Source organism: Ornithorhynchus anatinus, chromosome X5 (genome assembly GCF_004115215.2).
Source record: "Ornithorhynchus anatinus isolate Pmale09 chromosome X5, mOrnAna1.pri.v4, whole genome shotgun sequence".
Classification (NCBI taxonomy): Eukaryota; Metazoa; Chordata; class Mammalia; order Monotremata; family Ornithorhynchidae; genus Ornithorhynchus; species Ornithorhynchus anatinus.
Window position 1 is genome coordinate 12,948,527 of NC_041753.1, and position 20,765 is coordinate 12,969,291.

The 20,765-nt window shown below is 52.3% G+C and overlaps 1 protein-coding gene across 2 annotated transcripts in view; it reads right to left on the minus strand.

Moving 5' to 3' along the window:
- Positions 1-8,631: 8,631 nt before the first annotated feature.
- FRMPD1 (FERM and PDZ domain containing 1) overlaps positions 8,632-20,765 on the minus strand; it is a 215,217-nt gene continuing 203,083 nt past the window's right edge. For both annotated transcript variants that reach the window (XM_029055232.2, XM_029055236.1), the window contains 4 exons: positions 19,782-19,964; positions 17,328-17,475; positions 12,667-13,506; positions 8,632-11,179 (listed from right to left, as the gene is read on the minus strand). In XM_029055232.2, coding sequence (XP_028911065.1) covers positions 8,712-11,179; positions 12,667-13,506; positions 17,328-17,475; positions 19,782-19,964 — 3,639 coding nt within the window. In that variant the 3' untranslated portion in view covers positions 8,632-8,711. The remainder of the gene's footprint in view (positions 11,180-12,666; positions 13,507-17,327; positions 17,476-19,781; positions 19,965-20,765) is intronic.

A 20,765-nucleotide genomic window follows, 5' to 3' on the forward strand; every position in this document is an offset into this window, starting at 1 on the left:
GAGGTGAGGGATTCATCAGTGAGACCGTGACTGCCTCCCTCACACGCGAGTTCAGGATTGGCCAGCGTTACGTCAAGTGGCCGAAAGGTAACTGCCGACACGCGCACGGCACCCGGTTGGTTTGGAACTCGCCCCGAGCTTGGGTCGACATCGAGTGAAAGGCCACGGATGGCGCAGGGGAAGGAAGCGCGGGGAGACGTCTTCAGCGGGGCCGGAAAGACACCATCCCGCCGCGCCAGAAATCCCAACTGACGGCCCGGGGTGGGTCGGCTCGGCTGGTTGCCCCCGCCACTGAAAAGATGGAGGGGGAGGAGACCGCAGAGCCTCTCCTCCGCATCACCTGCTGCTCTCCGTCGGGCCGCCGCCACCGTAGCAGCACTTCTCCTCTCGCCACCCTGGCTCGCAGGCCGACCCCAGCTACCTGATCTAAATGGCCCAAGCCGGGCGGGAGGGACGCGAGCAGCGACAGTCTTGCCTCCGTCGATTTGAGGAAGTTGGCAGGGCCCTGGCTGTGGCCGTTGGGGACTACCCGACTCCGGGCCGCCCTGCCTACGCAGTACGCGGCCTGATGGTCGGCGACGCTCCACTGTTCTCGTTGGGTTTGTGTTCTTACAGTTTGATAATAATCATCATGGCATTTGTTAGGCGCTCGCTATGTGCCAGGCACCGTACCGCTAAGCACGGGGGTGGATACAACACCCCGTCCCACGTGGCGGGGGGGGGCGGTCACGGTCTCGATCCCCGTTTTACAGAGGAGGGAGCCGAGACACAGAGAGGCGAAGTGACTTGTCCGAGGTCACCCAGCAGACAGGTGGCGGAGCCGGGACTAGAACCTATGACCTTCCGACTCCCAGGCCCGGGCTCCATCCACTACACCCTACTGCTTCTCTGGGTCTTTATACTGTCTTTGGGTCTTTATGTATTCAATCTCTCCCGGTCTGCCGGTCGCCAGCCTCCCAGCCTGTCAGCCCCCGAGCGTCAGGGTCGGAGTCTTATCGATCCTTCAGTATATTCTTCCCAGCGCCCAGAAGGTGCTCGATGGATTCCGCCGAAGGCACCAAGCCTTATCACATCTCCCCTCTCCTTCCCCGGGCCGGCCTCGAAATACACTCACGTCAGTGATTCTCTTTTAGTGACGGAAGGTCGGCACGGAGCCGAGGGCCATCCCGCGGAATGGGGCTATCGGTGTGTACACGATCCCCCACCTCCGGGCTCGCTGCGGGCGGGGAATGTGTCTGTTTAGTGTTGTGTTGTACTCTCCCAAGCGCTTAGTACAGAGCACACAGTAAGAGCTCAATAAATACGACTGAACGAAGGAATATCTAGATATCTCTGGCTTAGCGAGGCAATCGCCGATTCCCACCACCCCGTTATTGGTCCCGCACAAACTGATTTTCGGTACTAAACGGAAAAATCTGGGGTCCGGCCCTTCCCATCCCATCTCTAACCCGGCCCAGCCCAAACCAAGCCCCCAGATTGTGAGGCCTAAAAGCGAACGACCAGACCCAAACGGGCCCGACCTTATTTTTAGGAAGAGGGGAAGGCGAAGCGAGCTGAGCCACGGTTGAGGTAATTATCCTCGGGGCTACTGGGACTTAGAGTCCCGTAGAGCAAAGATAATAAGTAAACGGCCAGCGACGGAAGACTCTTCGCAGGTTGGGCCGGAAGGGAAAAAAATTGAGCGGAGACAGAAAAAAAACCCTGAAAACCTCTCCTCAGGGTTGAGGGGGCTGATCTGGGCTACCACCGCTCCGGGGTCTGGATCCTCGGCCTCCGTCACCGCCACCCGGTTGGGCCGGGACGGCTGGGGCCCGGCGACGACAGAGATGGAGAACGACAGCACCGGCGGTAAACTTGGGCCACGGTGGAGAGAGGGAGACTCGTTCCTGAAAGATTGCTGCGCTGCCAAGCGGTGGAGGAAGTAAATGCTTCCACCCATTCCCTGTTTCTGCCTCAGTTTCCCCTTTCAGCCTCACTCTCTCTATCCCCTACGTTCCTTCTCCTTCTCCTCTCTTTCATCCCCCTCTCCTCATCCCCCTTCTCTTTCTCTCTCTCGGTTCCTTCTCCCCTTTCTCTCCTTTCCTTTTCCCCCTCTCTGGCCCCATCCCTGGTAAAACCCTGTCCTTTTTACACTCCTAGCATCCCGCTGTCACTCGCCACCAGGCCAAGTGTGACGGAGAACTCTCCCACTCCTAACTGGGCCATCCCGGGATGAGAGAGAGGGAAGCTTTTTGCCCCCATATCATCATAATCGGGTTGGGTCCTGCGAGTGAAGCGTCAAAAGCAAACCCACACGATAATATTCAACTTTTGAAGAAGAGAGCTACGGTCAAATGTGAACCTTTGGAAAAACAACAACAGCCAAAAGACCCGCAAGAGGCATCACCGTATTAGAGGTACGAAGAAAATCTGGCAATCGCGGAAATCTAGCATGGCCTAAATGACAAAGTAAAAGCACCGAACAAATTAAAGCCTCACTCAAGTGAAAAGAACCAGGAAGTCCATCGAAAGTGACGGGTCAGACACGGATAGAGAATTAGGCAGGCTAAAGGGGAACAGGAGAAGCATCTTGCGGGGGATACCCGAGCTAATAACAATTCTCTCTCTAAAATCAATCAAAAGCAGGGAGTTGGCTAGGGAATCAAAGTAGCCACCTGAAAAAGGCGCACTTGGGGATGAAAGGGAGAAAGCTAATAATAATAATTACGGCATTTGTTGGAGGAGAAGAAGGCGTTGGTGAACCACTTCCGGCTTCACTACGCTACGGACACGCTACCGGAACGACCGCGGCTGGTGGTGGGGCCTTCTGAGAGGGATGTGTCCGTGGAGTCGCCACGGGCCGGAGACGACCCGACGGCATAAGGCAAGACAAAATGATGTCTGTTAAGCGCTTACTACGTGCCGAGCGCTATTCTAAACGCTGGGGTACCTCTCAGATATACGTGGTCCGGTTCCAGTCAGTTCATAATAATAAGAACTATCACTATTATTATTATTATCGTGGTATTCGTTAAGTGCTCACTATGTGCCAAGCACCGTTCTAAGCGCTGGGGGAGATACAAGGTCATCAGGTTGCCCCACGTGGGGCTCACGATCTTAATCGGTGGAAAGAGCCCGGGCTTGGGAGTCAGAGGTCATGGGTTCGAATCCCGGCTCCGCCGCTTGTCAGCTGTGTGACTGTGGGCAAGTCACTTCACTTCTCTGTGCCTCAGTTCCCACATCTGTAAAATGGGGATGAAGACCGTGAGCCTCACGTGGGACGACCTGATTATCCTGTATCTCCCCCAGCGCTTAGAACGGTGCTCTGCACATAGTAAGCGCTTGACAGATACCGACATTATCATTTTTATTAATCCCCGTTTTACAGACGAGGTCACTGAGGCCCAGAGAAGTGAAGCGACTGCCCGAGGTCACACAGCGGACAGGTGGCGGAGCCGGGATCAGAACCCACATCCTCTGACTCCGAAGCCTGTGCTCTTTCCGCCAAGCCATGCCGCTTTTAATGGGGGGCAATGGATTCTTTAGTTCAGTCTTTTCTAAGGAACACGTTAGGCAGGGTCCAAAACTCCAATGGCTCTTCACGGGAGAAAGGTACGAGGTACTGAATCAAATTGTGGAAAACCTACAGGATGGTTCAACCAGAGGAGAGAACTTGAGAAGCAGCACGGCCTGGTGGCTAGAGCCCGGGCGTGGGAGTCAGAGGACGCGGGTTCTAATCCCGGCTCCGCCACCTGTCTGCCGTGTGACCTTGGGCGAGTCACTTCACTCCCCGGGCCCCAGTTACCCCATCTGTAAAAAGGGGATTAAGACCGTGAGCCCCTCGTGGGGCAACCTGCTTACCTCGTATCTACCCCGGCGCTTAGGACGGTGCTTGGCACGTAGTCAGCGCTTAACAAATGCCATAATGATAATAATGATTATTATTATGATTAAATCACTGGAACTGGATCCCATCTATCTGAGAGTTCTGAAAGAACTTGGAGGGGAAGTTGCAGACCTCCTGGAGAGAGTGTAGCATCAGTATTTTTTATAAACGGTCACCGTACCGGTAGACGGGAGGATTGCCGATGTAACTCCATCTGCGAATTCTCGGAGGAATGGAGAGCCACCAAAGAACATAATAATACAATTACATTTTCCACCGGTGTTATAGAAGGTTCCAGGCTTGCTGCTGGCCCACCGGAACGAGCAATTAGGAGACGGAGCCCGGGCTTGGGAGTCAGAGGTCATGGGTTCAAATCCCGCCTCAGCCGCTTGTCAGCTGTGTGACTTTGGGCAAGTCGCTTCGCTTCTCCGGGCCTCAGTGACCTCCTCTGCAAAACGGGGATCAAGACTGAGAGCCCCACGTGGGACCACCTGATCGCCTTGCATCCCCTCCAGTGCTTAGAACAGTGCTCTGCACATAGTAAGCGCTTAACAAATGCCGTCGTTATTATTATGACTATTAGTCTCAGCTCTGCCTTGCAGCTGGCTAAAGTGGGCGAAGATTAAACACGCACTTCACAGTGTGCCGAGCCCCCGCCTCTTTACTCACTCGTTGCACTCCATCCCCCAGCAGGAACAAGGCTGTCGGGGATGAGAGAGTGCGACTACGGTGCTCTGCGCACCGTAGGGGCTCAATAAATGCGATTGAATGAATGAATGAATGAATGAATGAATGAATGAATGAGCGGCCCTGGGCAAGCCACTACCCCTAGAATCAATTCCTCTGCGTAGTTCTCGGTCCTGAAGTCTCATCATTTCTCTGGAAAGCCATTCGGTTTCCCCACTCCTCACGAACCTCCAGTGGTCGCCCACGCACCTCCGCATCGAACGGAAACTCCTTACCGTCGGCTTCAAAGCCCCCGATCACCTTGCCCCCTCCTCCTTTACCCTCCTCGGTTTCCTACGTCAACGCGGCCCACGCACTTCTCTCCTCTGATGCCAACCTCCTCGCTGTACCTCGATCTCATCTGTCTCGCCACCGATCCCTTACCCTCATCCTGCCTCTGGCCCGGAACTCTCTCCCTCTTCATATCCAACGGACGATCACTCTTCCAACCTTCAAAACCTTCACCCCTCCTCCAAGAGGCCTTCCCCGACTAAGCCCTCTTAGTCCCATCTTTCATCCTGATGGGACACTACGTCATCATCGGCCTCGGTTCCTTTCCAGTGTTTGTTTTTTTTAAAAAAAACCCCAAATTATCACGATTTTGTCAAGGGTAGAAAACTGGTGACAAAATAGGAACTAAAGGACAGAGACAACTGTCAACTCTTCCCAAAGCCTTTGGTTTAACGGACGTTCCCACTCCAAATGTCCATTAAAGTGCTGGGTATCATCAGGAAGGGTTAGTAAAGGTAAAACAGAAAATACATTTTGTCCACCACCTAAAGTGCATCTATCCTGGAATATTACCGGCAGTTCTGGTCGCTGCGATTTGGGAAGAGAATACGAGAGCTGTAAAAGGTACAGAGAAGGGCCACTAAAATGATCGGTGGGTGGAGCGGGATTCAAACCAGGACAGATTGCAAAGATCAGGTCTCCATTACAGAGAGTCAGAGATGGAGAGGAAGGATACTTACAAAACCGTGTAATGTCTGGACAGGACAAAATTGTTGTTCACCAAATCGTTCACAACCAGGACGACAAGGCACCGCCTGAAGCTTGAAGAGAGGAAGTTTTAAAAAAAAACAAACAAAAGGAAGCATTTCTTCCCACGGCAGGTAGGAAGAATGTGGAATCTGGTTTCACGTGAAGTCGTTTAGACGGAAAATATTAATAGGCCCAAGAAGGGTTTGGACAGATGACAGATCCATAACAGGTTACTAGGGAGAAAAGTTAAGGACGTTAGATGGTACATCCACCCCTCTGCTCTTCTCCAACCCACTGTCTTCTCTGTCCCATTCTTAGGTTGGGAGTTGCACACACAAGAAAATTATTAATGGCTCAAAGCCACGGGATCTCCCACGGGGCATTGTCCGGAGAGTGGTCCTAGTCAATATATTTACCGGTGATTTGTGTAGATGTAGACGATTGGATCACTAAAACCTGGAAAGACGAGAATCCGAGGACCCCGCTCCAGGTAGATAGGGGCCCCCGGACTCTCCTCTCTGCCAGTAGCTCGAGATTCGCACTGGGGGAGGGATTTTTTTTCCGCTCTTGCTCCAAGTTTGGAGCTGTTGGCAAGGGAGGGAACACAATGGGTCCTGTTTCTGACCCAGACGGGATAGGGTTCAGGGATGTTCTCTGGACCCCAACTCTAGGTCACAAAGGAGTCCCGTGGCTCCCTTGGAACAGAAATTTGGGGCGGAGAGACGGTAAAAGAAAGAAAAATCTAGCGGGACTCCACAGCTTCCAGATGGGGTTTTACTTATCCGCAACCCGATGTAATACTCAGAAAGGCTCAAGTCACAGGGTTTCCCTAGTTATATTGGGGTCACTGAGGCACTCTCCTAAAACCTCTATGGAGATCTGAAGGGCAGATGGGAAGGCTACAAAAGGGGGAATCCGGCCAGATCACTGAAGAAGACTACATAGAAACAGCCCAGTTGCATAGGGACAAGATTAAAAAAGCTAAAGATCTGGGAAAACTTGAAATTTTGAGGTCCTAAAATTCCTTGAGGCTGACCTCCTTACCGACTGCAGCTCGGCTGATTTTGACCACCGTCCGGATCGGTGCTCTAAATCTGCTGAGCTGGAGTCATCTTTTCGTCCGGGGCCTCTGAATTTCAATTATTCTCACCAAACATTCTGCAGAGAGCCATCAGGCGCCTAATAGCTAATTTTGGAAAATATCTACATGGTCATTTCTCCATTTGGGGTTCTTTGCGGTGCTGTCGCAAGCTTTTCGGTACCCTTCCTCAGCAAAATTTTGCTCGGGATGTTGTCTCCCCTCCCCTCAGACTGTAAGACCCTTGAGGGCTAGGAGCATGCCTGACACTGTTTTTACTGTATTTTCTCCGGCCGCTCGTGTACTCTTCTGCACACCACAGAACGTTCCATGAATTATTTATCGCAGGCGTGTTAAACCTGTCCCCACGGCCTGCAGGCAGCCGACTGTGGGGGGTGTCACCAGCCCGTAGCAGCGAAATCAGAGGAGAAACACGAAGCAGGGACCGTCCCCTTCCCTACCTCTGTCCACAGCCCAACTTCTTACTTCTGCTCTGGCCTGAAGATGCTGCTGTTGTTGTCACTGCCGGGTTTCTGGGGCTACCAGGGGGCCGCTCTGCGTGGAGAAACCCGAGAGATTAGTGTCGGCACTTCATTCATCCCGGACCAAGGAGTGGGACCGCTTGGTCGAGGTAAGTCCCCTCTGCCTCTCTCTCTCCCCTCTCTCTCTTTCCTGCTGCTGCTGTGGAAGAGGAAGATCACCTGGGTGAGAGAGAGAAGGAGAGAGAGAGAAAAGAGAGAAAGTGTGCGTGTGTAAAATGGGTCTGTGCCTCTGTCTCTGTGTGGATCTCCCTCTCTGATCGTCTCATTCCTTCCTTCTCTCTCGCTCCCTTTTTTCTCCTCTCGTGAATTGCAGAACGCCGCCCCCGCCCCAACCACTGACACTGGGCTCGCAAGAAAATAACAGACGCGGCGTAGTGGATAGAGCCCGGGCGGCCTGGGAGTCGCAAGGCTGTGGGTTCTGAGCCCGGCCCCGCCACTTGTCTGCTGTGTGACCTCGGGGAAGTCACTTCACTTCTCTGGGCCTCAGTGTCCTCGTCTGTAAAATGGGGATCAAGACCGCGAGCCCCCGGGGGGACAGGGACCGCGTCCAGTCCGGTTTGCTTCTATCCACCCAGTGCTCAGTACGGTGGCTGGCACACGGTCGCTTAAGCAATACCAGATTTATTAGTCTTCTGTTCCCCAGGTTTCGTTTCAATTTGTTCTATTTAAGAATACTCGATTAAACGGCTACACGTCTGAGAAACATCAGCTCGTACGGCTCATTCGCCGTCTTTAAAAAGCGCGGGCCAGTGACCCAACGGACCGCCACGCCCGTGGCCGATCCGCAGGGCGACGGTTTTGACGACGACGGCGACGAGGTGCGTGGAGTCCATTCCTGAAGAGACTTGAGGAAAGAATAAACAACCAGCCGTCCCGGACGGCCGGCCTAGTAATTCACCTGCTTGGAGGCAGGGGGACGAAACAGATGGTCTACGAGGCCCTTTAGAGCTTCGGCGCGTCTACCGTTCTACGTCGGTAGGGACCCTTTGCGCTGCCTTGATTGCCGCGATAGGGTATTCTATGACGTAGTTTCTGACGGAACCCTCCAGGGATGGGTGCTTGCGGATACTATCTGACGAGGTTGTCTGCTTGGCTTTTAATTTCCCCCTTTACCCCATCGGCCACCCGCTAAGAAAACGCCCTCGATTTCCAATTCTGGGTGAGGCCCAGTTCTCATCTCCGCCCATCTCCCCACCACCAGCGAGCGCCTCACGGAACGTCGACGGAAATAAGGATTTTGCTCCCCCTCCACCCATTACTACCTAAACCCAAGGCTGTGGGTTCTCATATCCGATACAGACCACTGTTATGCACCAGATACTTTATTTCGGATAACTATCTAGACAGTAGACATCGGCGGGGAGGGGGCGGGGGGCGAGGGAGGGGCCAAGGGGAGTCACGGGGGGCGGTGGAGACGGGGGGAGGGCGGGGGACACGGGGGGAGGGCGGGGGACGCTCTTCTCAGGGAAACGTCCGTTTCAGAGGACAGGAAAGCTTCACTGGAACTGCCGAAGGGGCTTCACAGAGCTGCGGACCCCTGAAACCGCTGGGTCAAGCAGAACACGGCGGCCGTGAGTGCCGTGCACTGGCGGGCTAAGAGTTTCGCGCTCAGATCCCGATAGCCTCTCTCGCATGTCAGTTTTGCAGCCTGCACGAACTGAGAGTAGGTGCAGATGACCTCCTTCAGGTGCCCGGTCACGTCCCCGTGCCTCTCCGCACAGTTTCCACAGTCCGTAAACTGGAAGTACACCCCCGTCAGCTGGAGGAGGTTCCGGAAGGTGTCCTGTAAAGCGCGTCGCGTTTCTTCCGGGGACTGGTCGATCTTAATCACGTGCTGGCAGCTGGACATGAGTTTCTGGGCCGCGACACAGAGGTTATTTCTGTTTTCCGAAGAGTGCCACGCGCACTCGTCTTGGGAGTGTTTATTCCCAGGCGCCCGAAATTGCTCTAACAGGCGCTGTAGCTCGACGGTGTTATCTAAGAGCTGGCAGAAGCCAACCGGGTACTTGCAGAGTCTGACTTTCAACTGATGCAGGGCCCTGGAGTAATAGTCTGGCCAGGGGCAGTTTTCGCTCAGGTGGGGTTTGGGGTTTCGCACCCTCGTGAGCTCAGAGGATTTCAGGTCCACAGGAATGGGGTTTCCTGAAGACGGGGGTGTCGTCAGTGGTGCCGGAGAGCCGCCCGCTCCCAAATCAGCGTTCTCATCATCCGCTTCGGCGTCAGGGCTGCGGAAACAGGTGGCGTAGGATAACTGACAGCTACACTTTTCGACCTCCATTGTCGGCAAGATAGCTTCCTTCATATCTGAGAAATCCAGAGAGCTCCCTGCCCTGTGATTCACAGGAACACCAGGACTGTTTTCCGGGCCCGAACCGAGGAGTGACTGGTCTGAAGAAGGTGACATGAGAGTAAGGTTCTCCTCTCTGGTTTCTGAGGTATTGCCACATCCCGTTGAAAAGTAATCCGAACAGTGCCATTCCTTTAGGGCGTGCCCTTTCATCTGCCTGGAAGTTTCTTCTATGATACACAGAGGGGGGTTCGGCTGGGCCTGCCCAGGGTTCGGGCCTACCCGAGGAACGGCTTTCCGAAGGTCCCCCCGGCTCTTGCCCTCGCTGTCGAACGGCCGCTCTGCCACAGAGCTCCCTTCCCGGAAGGGCATCGGCAAAGCTGATGGCAAGCCCTGCACCCCAATGAGGAGGTCGGAGGCCAAGCGCCCCTCTGTCAGTGGCCCCTTCCCTGGGGCCTGAATGACTTGGGGGCTGGCAATCCGGGGGGCTTCTTGTCTGCCTTCTTCCTGGGGGTCAGTCTGTTGAGGAGGTGAGGCGCGCTCGGGCTTCGGGCCCAACGCCGGCCACGGTGGATCGTTCCTATCAAAAAGCAGCTCCGTGACCTTAGACGAACCCAAGCGTTTCTTATCCTCTTCATTCTGGGAGGAGTCACTCCCGGCCATTTCCTTAAATAGAACATTGCCGTTCGGCTTCGTGACACCTGTGGGGAGTGCTACGTCTTCCCGTACAAAGGAAGGTGGCACGCGCTTCTTCGGGCCCACTGCTTTGGCGGAAGAGGCCGTCTCTTCTGCCGAACGGGTGACACCTGGCGGGCCTCCGCTCCCGGACTGGCCCCCTGGGGACGACACGGGCTCCATGTATTTCCTGACAGCTTCCTGTCTCTGCATTTCAGATCCGTGACCGAATCCACTTTCAAGGCGGTCACCTGTAGTCAGCACCACCGTATCTCCTGGGGTCACCACCACCCTACCTGCGCTCGAAACCCAGCTCTCTCTGGTTTTCAAAAGGAGATTAGGCGAGCGGTCCTGAGTCCCTCCTGCCGGTCCTTGGGTAACTCCGGCTTTGCCGCTCTGCACCCGAAAGGACGCCTCAGAAGGACTCGGGTGGGCGTCCCGGCCGAACGCACGGGACGAGAGAGGGGGATGGATGTGATTTCGAGCACCGTTGGTCGTCACAGGGGGGACGCCGGCACCGTCCCGTCTTTCTGGATCCACCTTGAGGCGAACGGCCGAAATAGGAGATATGATGGAATCGGTGACTGATTTGGTTTCCATGGTTTCGGGCTCCATTTCCATTAAGCTGGAGGAAGGAGTTTTACTTTTGACCTCTCTCAGCGGAGTCAGAAACGCAAGGGCCTTGGTTTCCAGAAGAGCAGGCTCTGCCTGCGTGTCTTGTAAAGACGAAACAGTTGGTGAGTGAGAGACGAAGCTCAGGTAAGGCTCCCTTTCGTAACAACACACGTGATCCACGCTCTCCAGGGAGAAGGATGGAGCCAAGGGAAACGTAACCTGAGATGTGTAGTCGGTTTGTAAGAATGACCTTCTTTTTCTTAGGGTTTTTGCATACTTCTTCACCTCCTCTCTTCTGTCAGACTCCGTTTTATTTGGTCTCGGAGTCAGGCTTCCCCCTACATTATGACTTCTTGCCTTATTCTTCAAGCAGAAATCATCCTGGTCCTTAGTAGAGACAGTGTAAGGATCTGGATGTAAAGAAATGAAAATCAGTGTGACACAAGAACACATCCTGTGTGCCGTCCCTGCCCAACAACGGTGACAACACAGCTCCGCTCTCGAGATCGCGTATCGGAATCGGGCCTTAACGGCCAGGGCAGAAGCCGGCCGACTGAGAGAACGCCGGGAGGGCGGCCGTTAGAGCGTATTCCGAATAAATATTTCCAGTCGGCTGGAGGGAGTCATTAGAAATGCAGGAAACCAAAGAGAGAAACGAGGCTTAGGTCAATCAAGAGACCTTCCTCCGTAGGAGCAGAGGCAGATAGGTTTGGCCCGGCTTCAAACGGCGAGAGCCGGAACGGTAAGCGTCCGGCGGCTTAGGGAGAAGCCGTATGACCTAGGGGCAACACCAGGAGACTGTCTCCCCCCCGCTAAGGTAATGACGACTTGTCAAGTCTGGACTTGTCTCGAGGTGGCTGGAGCTGGCATCGCTCATTCTCGTAGGCTAGAGAACTCTTTTCGGCACCACGGCTCTAACTTCTCTGCCGCTCGGGGCAAATTCTGACAGCCCGTATGAAAATGAGCTGTTAACGGTAGGAAAGATGCTGGAAAGCGAAGGGAGACTTGTAAAAAAAGGGGGTCAGCTGCTTCAACGAGAAGGCTAGCTGAAGACTGCTCTCAATGGCAGGCGAGAACTGTGGCCAGGTTTCTAGCATTTTCTCCTAAAGCGCCGAAGAGTTTTAGGGTCTTCTTGGCTGGATCCGACACTGGAGGTAGGAGTGGAGGAGGGGGACCAGCCCTGCCCTTCCTTGATTTCCTGGAAAGATTACTGGACAGAGGGAAGAAGGCACTGGAAAGGTGGAAACCGAGCCATCAGTGCTTCCTCAGGCCGCAGGTGGGTCCCGAATGCCCCACAAATGCTTTTCTTGCCTTTTAATCAGCTCTTTGGCTCTCACGGCCCTTTGGTACTTTCTCTATGAAACCACTCGGGCAGGGGATGGCTCTCTACCGCCATCCGGTAGGCACCGCCCGCGCACCGAGGATCTTCGGAGGCCTGTCTTTCGGTCTATCCGGGGTGGTCGGGGCCGGGGGAGGGGTGAGAGGTCGCGGGGGAGGACGTCTCCATCTCCGGAGAGCGGCGCAAAAGTGAGAGGCAACCAGCTACCTGGGTCAGTTTAGTCATTCGCCTGCCTAGAGACACGAGCCCGGACCAGGTGACCCTCGGGGCTCCCCGGGGGATCCCGATTATTCTACGACCTCCAGCGTAGGCCGCGGGACGGGGGACGTGCCTCGGAAGTCGTTGCAGCAGGGTAGAGTCAGACACGGAAGAGGGACAGGTAGGAATAAAGACTTCTGGCACAAAATGCGGCCAGGTACGCACGCGCCCGCACCCCGGCCCCGACACAGAGCCCTCCGAACATACCAGATGGAGCCCCCATCTTGTCGGCTAGTCTAATCCAATTTTAAGCTAAGCCACGCCCAAACCACCTCACTCCGTGGCAGGGGGAGGGCTTACCTGAGAGGGCATTAGGAGGCGTAAGCTTGTCGGCTGCATCGTAGAATTCATCATCTGAGCTGGTGTCCTCAAAGCCAACAGGCAGATTTAAAAGAGGGGAGTCCACCACTGGGCCTGGATCTGTCCTCCGCACAGTCTCCTCCTGAACGGATTTAGGAGACACGTTCCTGGAAGAGTTGCTCTCGGAACTGTGGCTCAGAAGGCTCGGGGGGGAGACGCTGGAACACAGACTGTAGTACTCCATCCTGCTGTTATCGTAAAATCTGGGGTCTAGCGTTAGCACATTCGGCTCTCTCTCCGAACTGTGTTTTGGATCGCTTGGAGACCTGGTAGGTGCGGTCTTCGGAGCCCCAGAATTAGCTCCTTGGGCTAACTCGAGGAGGCAAAGGAAACCGTCGGCCTCTACTCTATCCTTCTCTTCTCCACCGTCTGCGGTAAGGAGGCGACTGTCTTGATCGAGCCTTTCTTTAAAGGTGGGCGTGTAGAAACGGAAAAACTCGGGTCTGCTGGAGGAGCAGGCGTCTAAGTCATCTTCTTCCAGAGCGTCCATCGAATCACTGGAACCGCTGGTCTTACACCCTCTGCTCTCCGTGTTTGCGGAGTCAGAGGCCTCAGACGCACTGTCAGTCACAGCGCTAGTCTCACTGTTCAGGCCCCTCTTCTCCTCCTTCGACTGGGAACTGTCTTCACTCTGCCCCCTGAGCACCTCACACCCTTTGTCTTCTTTGCTGGGAGATTTTACGCGGCCGAACTTTGCCAGGTGGCCATCCGAAAGGATCTCTAGTGAGGAATCCACTTCAGATGATTCTTCCGAGTCACTACAGGTTCTCGATTCATAACCTGAGGCACAAACAGACAACATCCGTTGACAAACGTCCTGCCGACGGTGACGAGAGAAACACGAAGCAGAGCGCCCAACGGCCACTGCGGAGCGTTACGAAGGAAGAGGAAGATAGAGCCCCTAGACTAGCGGAAGTCAGAGGTATGCAGTCACTAGGAAAATAGGGGGCTCCTGCGACTCCGTACCTAACGTTTCATCTTTTTTTCCTCGGTCCGGCTGAATTCTGAGACCTGGGAAAGGGCCCGCCAACGGGATAGCAGGAATGACCTTGCCAACTATTTTATTGGCAAAAAAGGCACTATCAGATGAGAACTTCCCCAAGTCCCACCCTTCCCTCATGCCCTCATATTCGTACATCCCCCCCCACCCCTTACTCCTCCTTCAGCTGCCTCTCACGAAGAGTTCTCTCACCTACTCTCAAAATCTACCCACCCCCTCTCCTCGCTCAAGAACGCTTTCTTCCACCGCCCCCGCCCCCCGCCCCCCGCCCTCTCCCGTGCCGTCACCTTCAGCCTCCACTCTCCATTGGCTTCTTTCCCTCCCCTGCCTTCAGACATCGCTCAAGTCCCTCCTACTCGAGAAAAAAGGTTTCTCGGGATCCTCTTGCTCTCCCTCCATCACCCTCCTCCCACCGAGGGAGTTGTATACATGTGCCATCCTCGCTTCCTCTCCACCAGCTCTCTTCTTGACCCACTACAAATTCGCCTTTCACTCCACCGACACCATACTCTCTAAGGTCAACCGTGACCTTATGGCCAACCCCAGTGGTCGTACTCTATCTTAATCCTCACTGATTTCTCGTCAGCTTTCGAAGCTGTTGAACCCTCCTTACTCCTGGAAACGCTATCTCGCCTCTCGTTTCAATCGATCGTTCAGTCGTATTTATTGAGCCGTGTGCAAATCGCTGAGTGTTTCACCCACACAGAACCCTTCTATTCCTCCTCTCTGACCGCTCCTTCTCAGTCTCACTCTCTGGCTCTTCTTCTACCTCTCATCCCCTAACTCTGCGTCTCCCGTGGGCCTCCCTTCTGGGTTGCCTACTTTTCTTGTTCTACCTCTAGAATCCGCCCCTTCTTCTCCATCCAAACTGCTACCAGGCTGAACCAAGCAGCGATCGCCCGTTGCCTTGATCCCTGCCTAGCCTCCTCGTCAACCTCCCTGCCTCCTGTCTCTCCCCAGTCTAGTCCACGCTTCACTCTGCTGCCCAGATTGTCTTTCTAAAAACGTTGTTCGGTCCTCGTCTTCTCACCTCGCAAAGCCCTGCAATGGTTGCCCATCCGCCGGCTCCTCACCGCCCGCTTTAAAGCATTCCATCAGCTCTCCCCCTCCTTCCTTTCCACACTGATTTCCTACTACAACCTACCCTGAACAGTTCACTCCCTCCCTCTTTCTGTCTGACAGACCATCACTCTCCCCACCTTCAAAGCCGTATTAAAATCGCATCTCCTCCAAGAGGTCTTCCCTGACTAGGCCCTCACTTCCTCTGCTCACCCTTCCTTTCTCCGCGGCTTAGGTACTCGGCTCCTTACTCCTTAAGCACTTTGACAGTCACCCCACCTCCAGCCACCCGGCACTTACGTACACATCCGTATACACTGCCATTTCTCCTTTCTGTAATTTATTTTAATGTCGCTCTCCTCCTCTAGTCTCGAAGATCATCGTGGAAAGGGATCGTGTCTACGAATTTTATCGTTCCGCACCCTCCCAAATGCTTAGTACAGTGCTCTGCACACAGTAAGCGCTCAATACTTACCATCGATTGATTGACTGATACTCTCTTGGGGAACTCATCCATTCGCACGGCTTCAGCGATCACCTCTATGTGGGTGATTCCCAAACCCACTTCACCAGCCCCAATCTCTCATCTACTAAACAACCTTGCTTTTCTCTTGCCTCCAGGACCTCCCCCTACGGATACTCTAGACTGTACGCTCCTTGTGGGCAGGGAACACATCTACCAACTCTGCTGTATTATACTCTCACGAATGCATAGAACAGTGCTCTGTCCCGGCGAAGGGTGCATTAAATTAAACCACCCATTGATTGACTGATGTTCCGCTGCCGTCTCCAACCTCTCACGTCTAAATTCGAACTCCTCCGCTTCGCTCCTAAACCCACTCCTCCTCCTTCCTACCTTCTTCATCTCTGTCAACTACACCACCCTCCTCCTATCCCAGAAACCCGCAACCTTGGCGTCATACTTGTCTCATCTATTTTTGAACCCTCACATTCGGTCTGTGGCCAAATCCCGTCTGTGTTTTCTCCACAGTATTCCTCAGATCCTCCCCTTTCTTTTGCACCCATATGGCCACCACCCTGGCTCGAGGTCTTGTCATTTTCAAATTAGATTACTGCTTCGGCCTTCTCGACGGTCTCCTTGCCTCGAACGTGTCCCCTACTCAATCTATACTACACTCCAGATATATTACACTACACTGCTCAGATCTCCCCCCTCCTTAAATGGTAACCCATTTCCCTCTGTCTCAAGCAAAAGCTCCTGACCACTGGCTTCAACTCTCCGTCGGCTCTCTCTCCTTATTTATCTGTCTCCTTCACATGCTACTCTACCCTTCTCCCAAGGCCACCTTCTCACCGTCCTTGTTCTTACCTCGCCCACCGCTGGCCCCTTGCTCGTGCCCTCCGCCTGCTTAAAGCTCCCTCCCGTTCAAATCTGCCAGGCCACAGACCGCCTCGAAAACCCCTCTGAAACGCTACCATCTCCAGGAAGCGTTCCTCAGTTACATCTCCTCTCTCCAGCTCATAGCCTCCCAACTACCGCCTCCCGATTTACGCCCTCACAGCCAGCTGTAGCACTCACGGACATACCGTTCTGGTGTTTGTTAAGTGCTAATTCTGTGTCGAGCACTCTTCTAAGCACTGGGATAGATACGAGTTAATCTGGTTGGTCACGGGCCCTATCCCCCGTGAGGTTCACAGTCTAAACGCGAGGCTCGCAGTCTAAATGTACGTGAATTTACATAACCTACTATTTCAGCCCTTATACGGTCATTTACCCCTTTTTCCATTCTCCTTTTCTTCCTATCTGAAAATTATTCTGTGGCTGTTGACCCCGGGTATAAAATCTTGGAGGGCCAGGATATTACCTCTATCGTACTCTCTCAAATGCTTAGAACAGTGCTCTGCACACAGTAGGTCCTCATTAAATACTATTGGTCGATTAAATGAAAATAGCGTCCTTACACATGATGAAGTCGCTTACAGAGATACAAACACCTCTTCCCGTTCTCTCCAGTTTCTCTTCTACAGCTTTATTTTCTCATTGCCGGGGCTGCTGAGAGAGTAAAGGCTGCTCTGCCGCTAATTTTCCTTCTCCTCAGTCTCCTGTTCGTTTTTTCCTCTCTTCGTCCTTTCTTGTGTTCCCTTCCTCTCCCGTCCTCTCCCCTTTCCTTGCCCCGCTGTGTCCTTGAGGAAACCAGACAGCCTTCCTAGTTAGTAGAAGCGGTGAGAGGTGTCCGGCAGTGATGACGAGGGCAGATGGGGACGGTGGCAGCATCAGGTGGGGGCAAGCAGCGACAGGCAGGCAGGACCCAATGTCAGGTCCAAGTAGAAGAGGGGGCCATTTGGACAGGCGTGAGTCTGACCTTCTGAAAGCCTGAGGCCTTCATCAGAAGGCGGCCATCAGAGGTAACAGCTCTGACCCTTCTTAGGGTGTAAAGTATCTTGACCGTCTGAGGAAAAAAATCCCACGGCCCCAACACAGTTCAGATCGACCCCGTGAGCAGGTTCCCCCTGAAGCCAGTGAGGATGAATGAGGCCTGTTAGGCTACAACGAATGTTCAAAAACTAACCAGATTCTTACCTTCTTCAGCAGAAATGCGATGGGTCTGTTGCTTTTTCCCAGGCCAGATGAATATGGAGGCAGCTGAGTGTACAAACAACCTGTAGTAACCAGCGATAAGGCAGGCGAGGTCTTTTGCACTGTTGGATTCCAGCAGCAGAGTCAGGAGCTTCAAAGGTAAAATGAGTTCCAATATTTATACACAGGTGAGAAGACTGTATCTCTCTAAACACATCAGCACACGGGGAGACAGAGGCGTTTTCATTCATTCACTCATTCAATCGCATTTATTGAGCGCTTACTGTGTGCAGAACACTGCACTAAGCGCTTGGGAAAGCACAACACACCAATAAACAGCGACATTCCCTGCCCACAGTATGAGTCAAATCCTTGTTACAAGCAGTGGCGGAAATGCTGAGAGTTAGTAGGATGGGAATGCACGGGAATACACTCCCGGATCTTGCAATCCCACCACTCTACAACTAATAATAATTAATAATAATAATCGTGGCAGCATTAAGCTCTTACTACATGCCAGGCACTGTACTAAGCACCGGGGTGGATACAAGCAAATCGGGATGGACACAGTCCCTGTCCCACATGGGGCTCAGTCTCGACCCCCATTTTACCGATAAGGCAACCGAGGCAAAGAGAAGTGAGCTGACTTGCCCAAGGTCACACAGCAGACAAATGGCGGAGCCGGGATCAGAACCCATGACCTTCTGACTCCCGGGCCCGTGCTCTACTACGCCAACGATTCAGAAATAATAAAGGTAGGGTTCCCAGAATCAATTATTTCCATTTCTATCACCGATTTCAAGATACATCAATGGATCGAAATTCTTCTAGTGTCCACTGTAAAGAAACGAGTGATAGTTTTCCCCATTTAAAATTTTGTATTCAATATCCAAATGCCTATAGTTAATTGTACAAATCAAACCATGTCAAATTATATATCTATGTATAGATAGATTCATTCAGTCAGTCATATTTATTGAGCGCTTACTGTGTGCAAAGCACTGTACTGAGCGCTTGGGACTGCAAACAGACACATTCCTGCCCACAACGAGCTCATGGTTGCACTGGATAAATGTGAAAAAAAACCTTCATGGAGTCTACCTCTGTCTTAACAGCCTAACGATGGGGGATTCATCAGTAGCGTTCTTTGTCATTGATATTTCTAAGTCATTTTTATCTGCTGTCTCCCCTCCATTAGACTGTAAACTTCTTGAGGGAAGGGAACATGTTGTATTTCCCAGCACTCACTCGGGGCTTACAAATACCACTGATTGATTGATAGCTCTACTTGGAAGTGCTAGAAAATATTAGTTTGAGTACAAGCAGACGGAGTATTTTTGCAAGCCCGTTATTTGGCTGGGGGGCGGGGGGACAAATGATAGACAATTGCGGCCCAGCAGCGTTGAGGCCCTCTCTGCTTCATCTGCTTGACACATAGTAGGCGCCTTAAAAAAACAAATGGACAAAAAAAATACTGCCTCGAAACCATCCAGGATCACAAGTTTGGGGGGGGGGGGTGTAAAGGGAAGTGGGAAGGCCTGAAATCGGGCAGACATGCTGAGTCCCAAGGGAGACTCAAGCTATGAAAATGAGACCAGGATGAATCTCACGTTTTGTGGCTTTAAAAATCTCAATCTTTCGTGCCTAATGCAATCCCTATTTAAATTCGATCAACCTCGGTGTGGGGCTTATCCTGGGCAGATTTAGAACGTTCTCTTCGAAAGATATGTTTGTCTTGCATACGGTCAGGGAGGCTATTGGCATTTAAAACTGTCTGAGGTCGAAATCGGTTTGGGAACTGCACTGTCATGTTTCTTGTATTGGTCCTAAATGTAGCGTGGAGCAAGGTTCTGGTAATTGGCAGAAAACAGAAAACGATTTCATGTCAATTGATAGTCGGGGAGCACAACTGTCCTGAATAAGCACAAAATTGTTTAATCCCCGGAAATGTATTTCCACTGAGTGGGAATGTCCATTACGGGGGGTTGATGTAAAGAGGACTGAACTCTCTTTTTCTCTGGAGCCTATAAATGTAGAGAACAGCAGAAAACCACATATAAAACACAAACATTCTTTTTTTGCTAATGAAAAATGTCTTATCATAGCATTAAAGATGAAGGCATTTTACCTGAATTGTAGTCCTGACTAACCACTTCTCTTGGAAGGTTTTTCCGACCAGAGCTTTTCAGCACTGTGGGGAATGCATTACTCAGTAGTTCCACAATAGGGATGCAAAACGAAATTTACAGGAACATATCAGACTTTAACGTTAAAAGAACCCTTTGCATTCAAGGAGTCCATCAGTTACCTAGACGTAACGATTCGGCAAATATTTAGTCTTTACTCCCTTTGAAAAGCAAACCCGGTAATGGTTTACCCATGGGCTTTTTGTGGATTTCGAGCAAGCGATATTTAAAAAAAAAATCTCCATTCGGAGAGTTGTCAAACACCAGTTACCTTGACATCCTGAAGGTAAACTTTCACCATGCTCACTTTTTCAGACTCTTCCGTCAGGTCTATTTTGCTGATATTCGCAAATTCGGCCAATGTTGACATAATGTTGAGTTTACTGTTAATAATCTGGCTGATCCCATACTTGGCTCCAACCAGAAGGGCAATGTATGATTCTCTGTCCTGTAACTATATAAGGAGAGATGAATGAGAACCCAGTTTACCTCACCGATAAGAACGGATTATTCATTTAGGTATGAGAGAAAAATGAAATGAGTTGTCAAAAACATTCTATCTGTATCTGACTTGCAACAGAACACCTGCCACTTTTTTAATATTGACACCACAGGGAAGATCATCCAAAACAGGAGCACCCCGATGTTCAACCGAAAAAAGGCCTAAATGATTTTCTTCTCTAATAACAGGAGGCATCATTTTATGCATAAAGCTCTCCATTATGAAAATCGCTCTGCATTTCTATGGCCCCTTGTGTGTGTGTGTGTGTGTGTGTGCGTGTGTGTGTATACATTCACTGGTCATCCTTCCTTTGTGTGCTTCCACGATGGATTTTTGGATAGGACGCAAGGGCAGAATCGGGGAGGTTTCTCCGGTCACTGACGCAGCGTGATGTAACGTTGATTGTGCTTGTGGGTGAGGCATCGAATGTGGAGTGAGAACTACAACGAGTTTTCCTTATGGGGCTGGGCAAGAATGCAACCCTCCTACTACAGGAGAAGCGTGTGTGGGTGTGTGGGTCCCCGTGCGTGCTTTGACAGGGACTTCACGTTAGATACTCTGGCCTACAGAGATGGTTTGGCCCCAGATGGAATCTTTGATGGAACTATAATGGAGATAGGGAGGTGGAGACGATTTTTTTCTTTTAAATTTTTGCCTGTTGAATTCTAATCTAGGTTTACTAACGCCTCAGTGCATAATCCAAGCCACCGCCAGGAGACAAGTTGATCTCACTTTGTAAATGAGCCTCGTCTC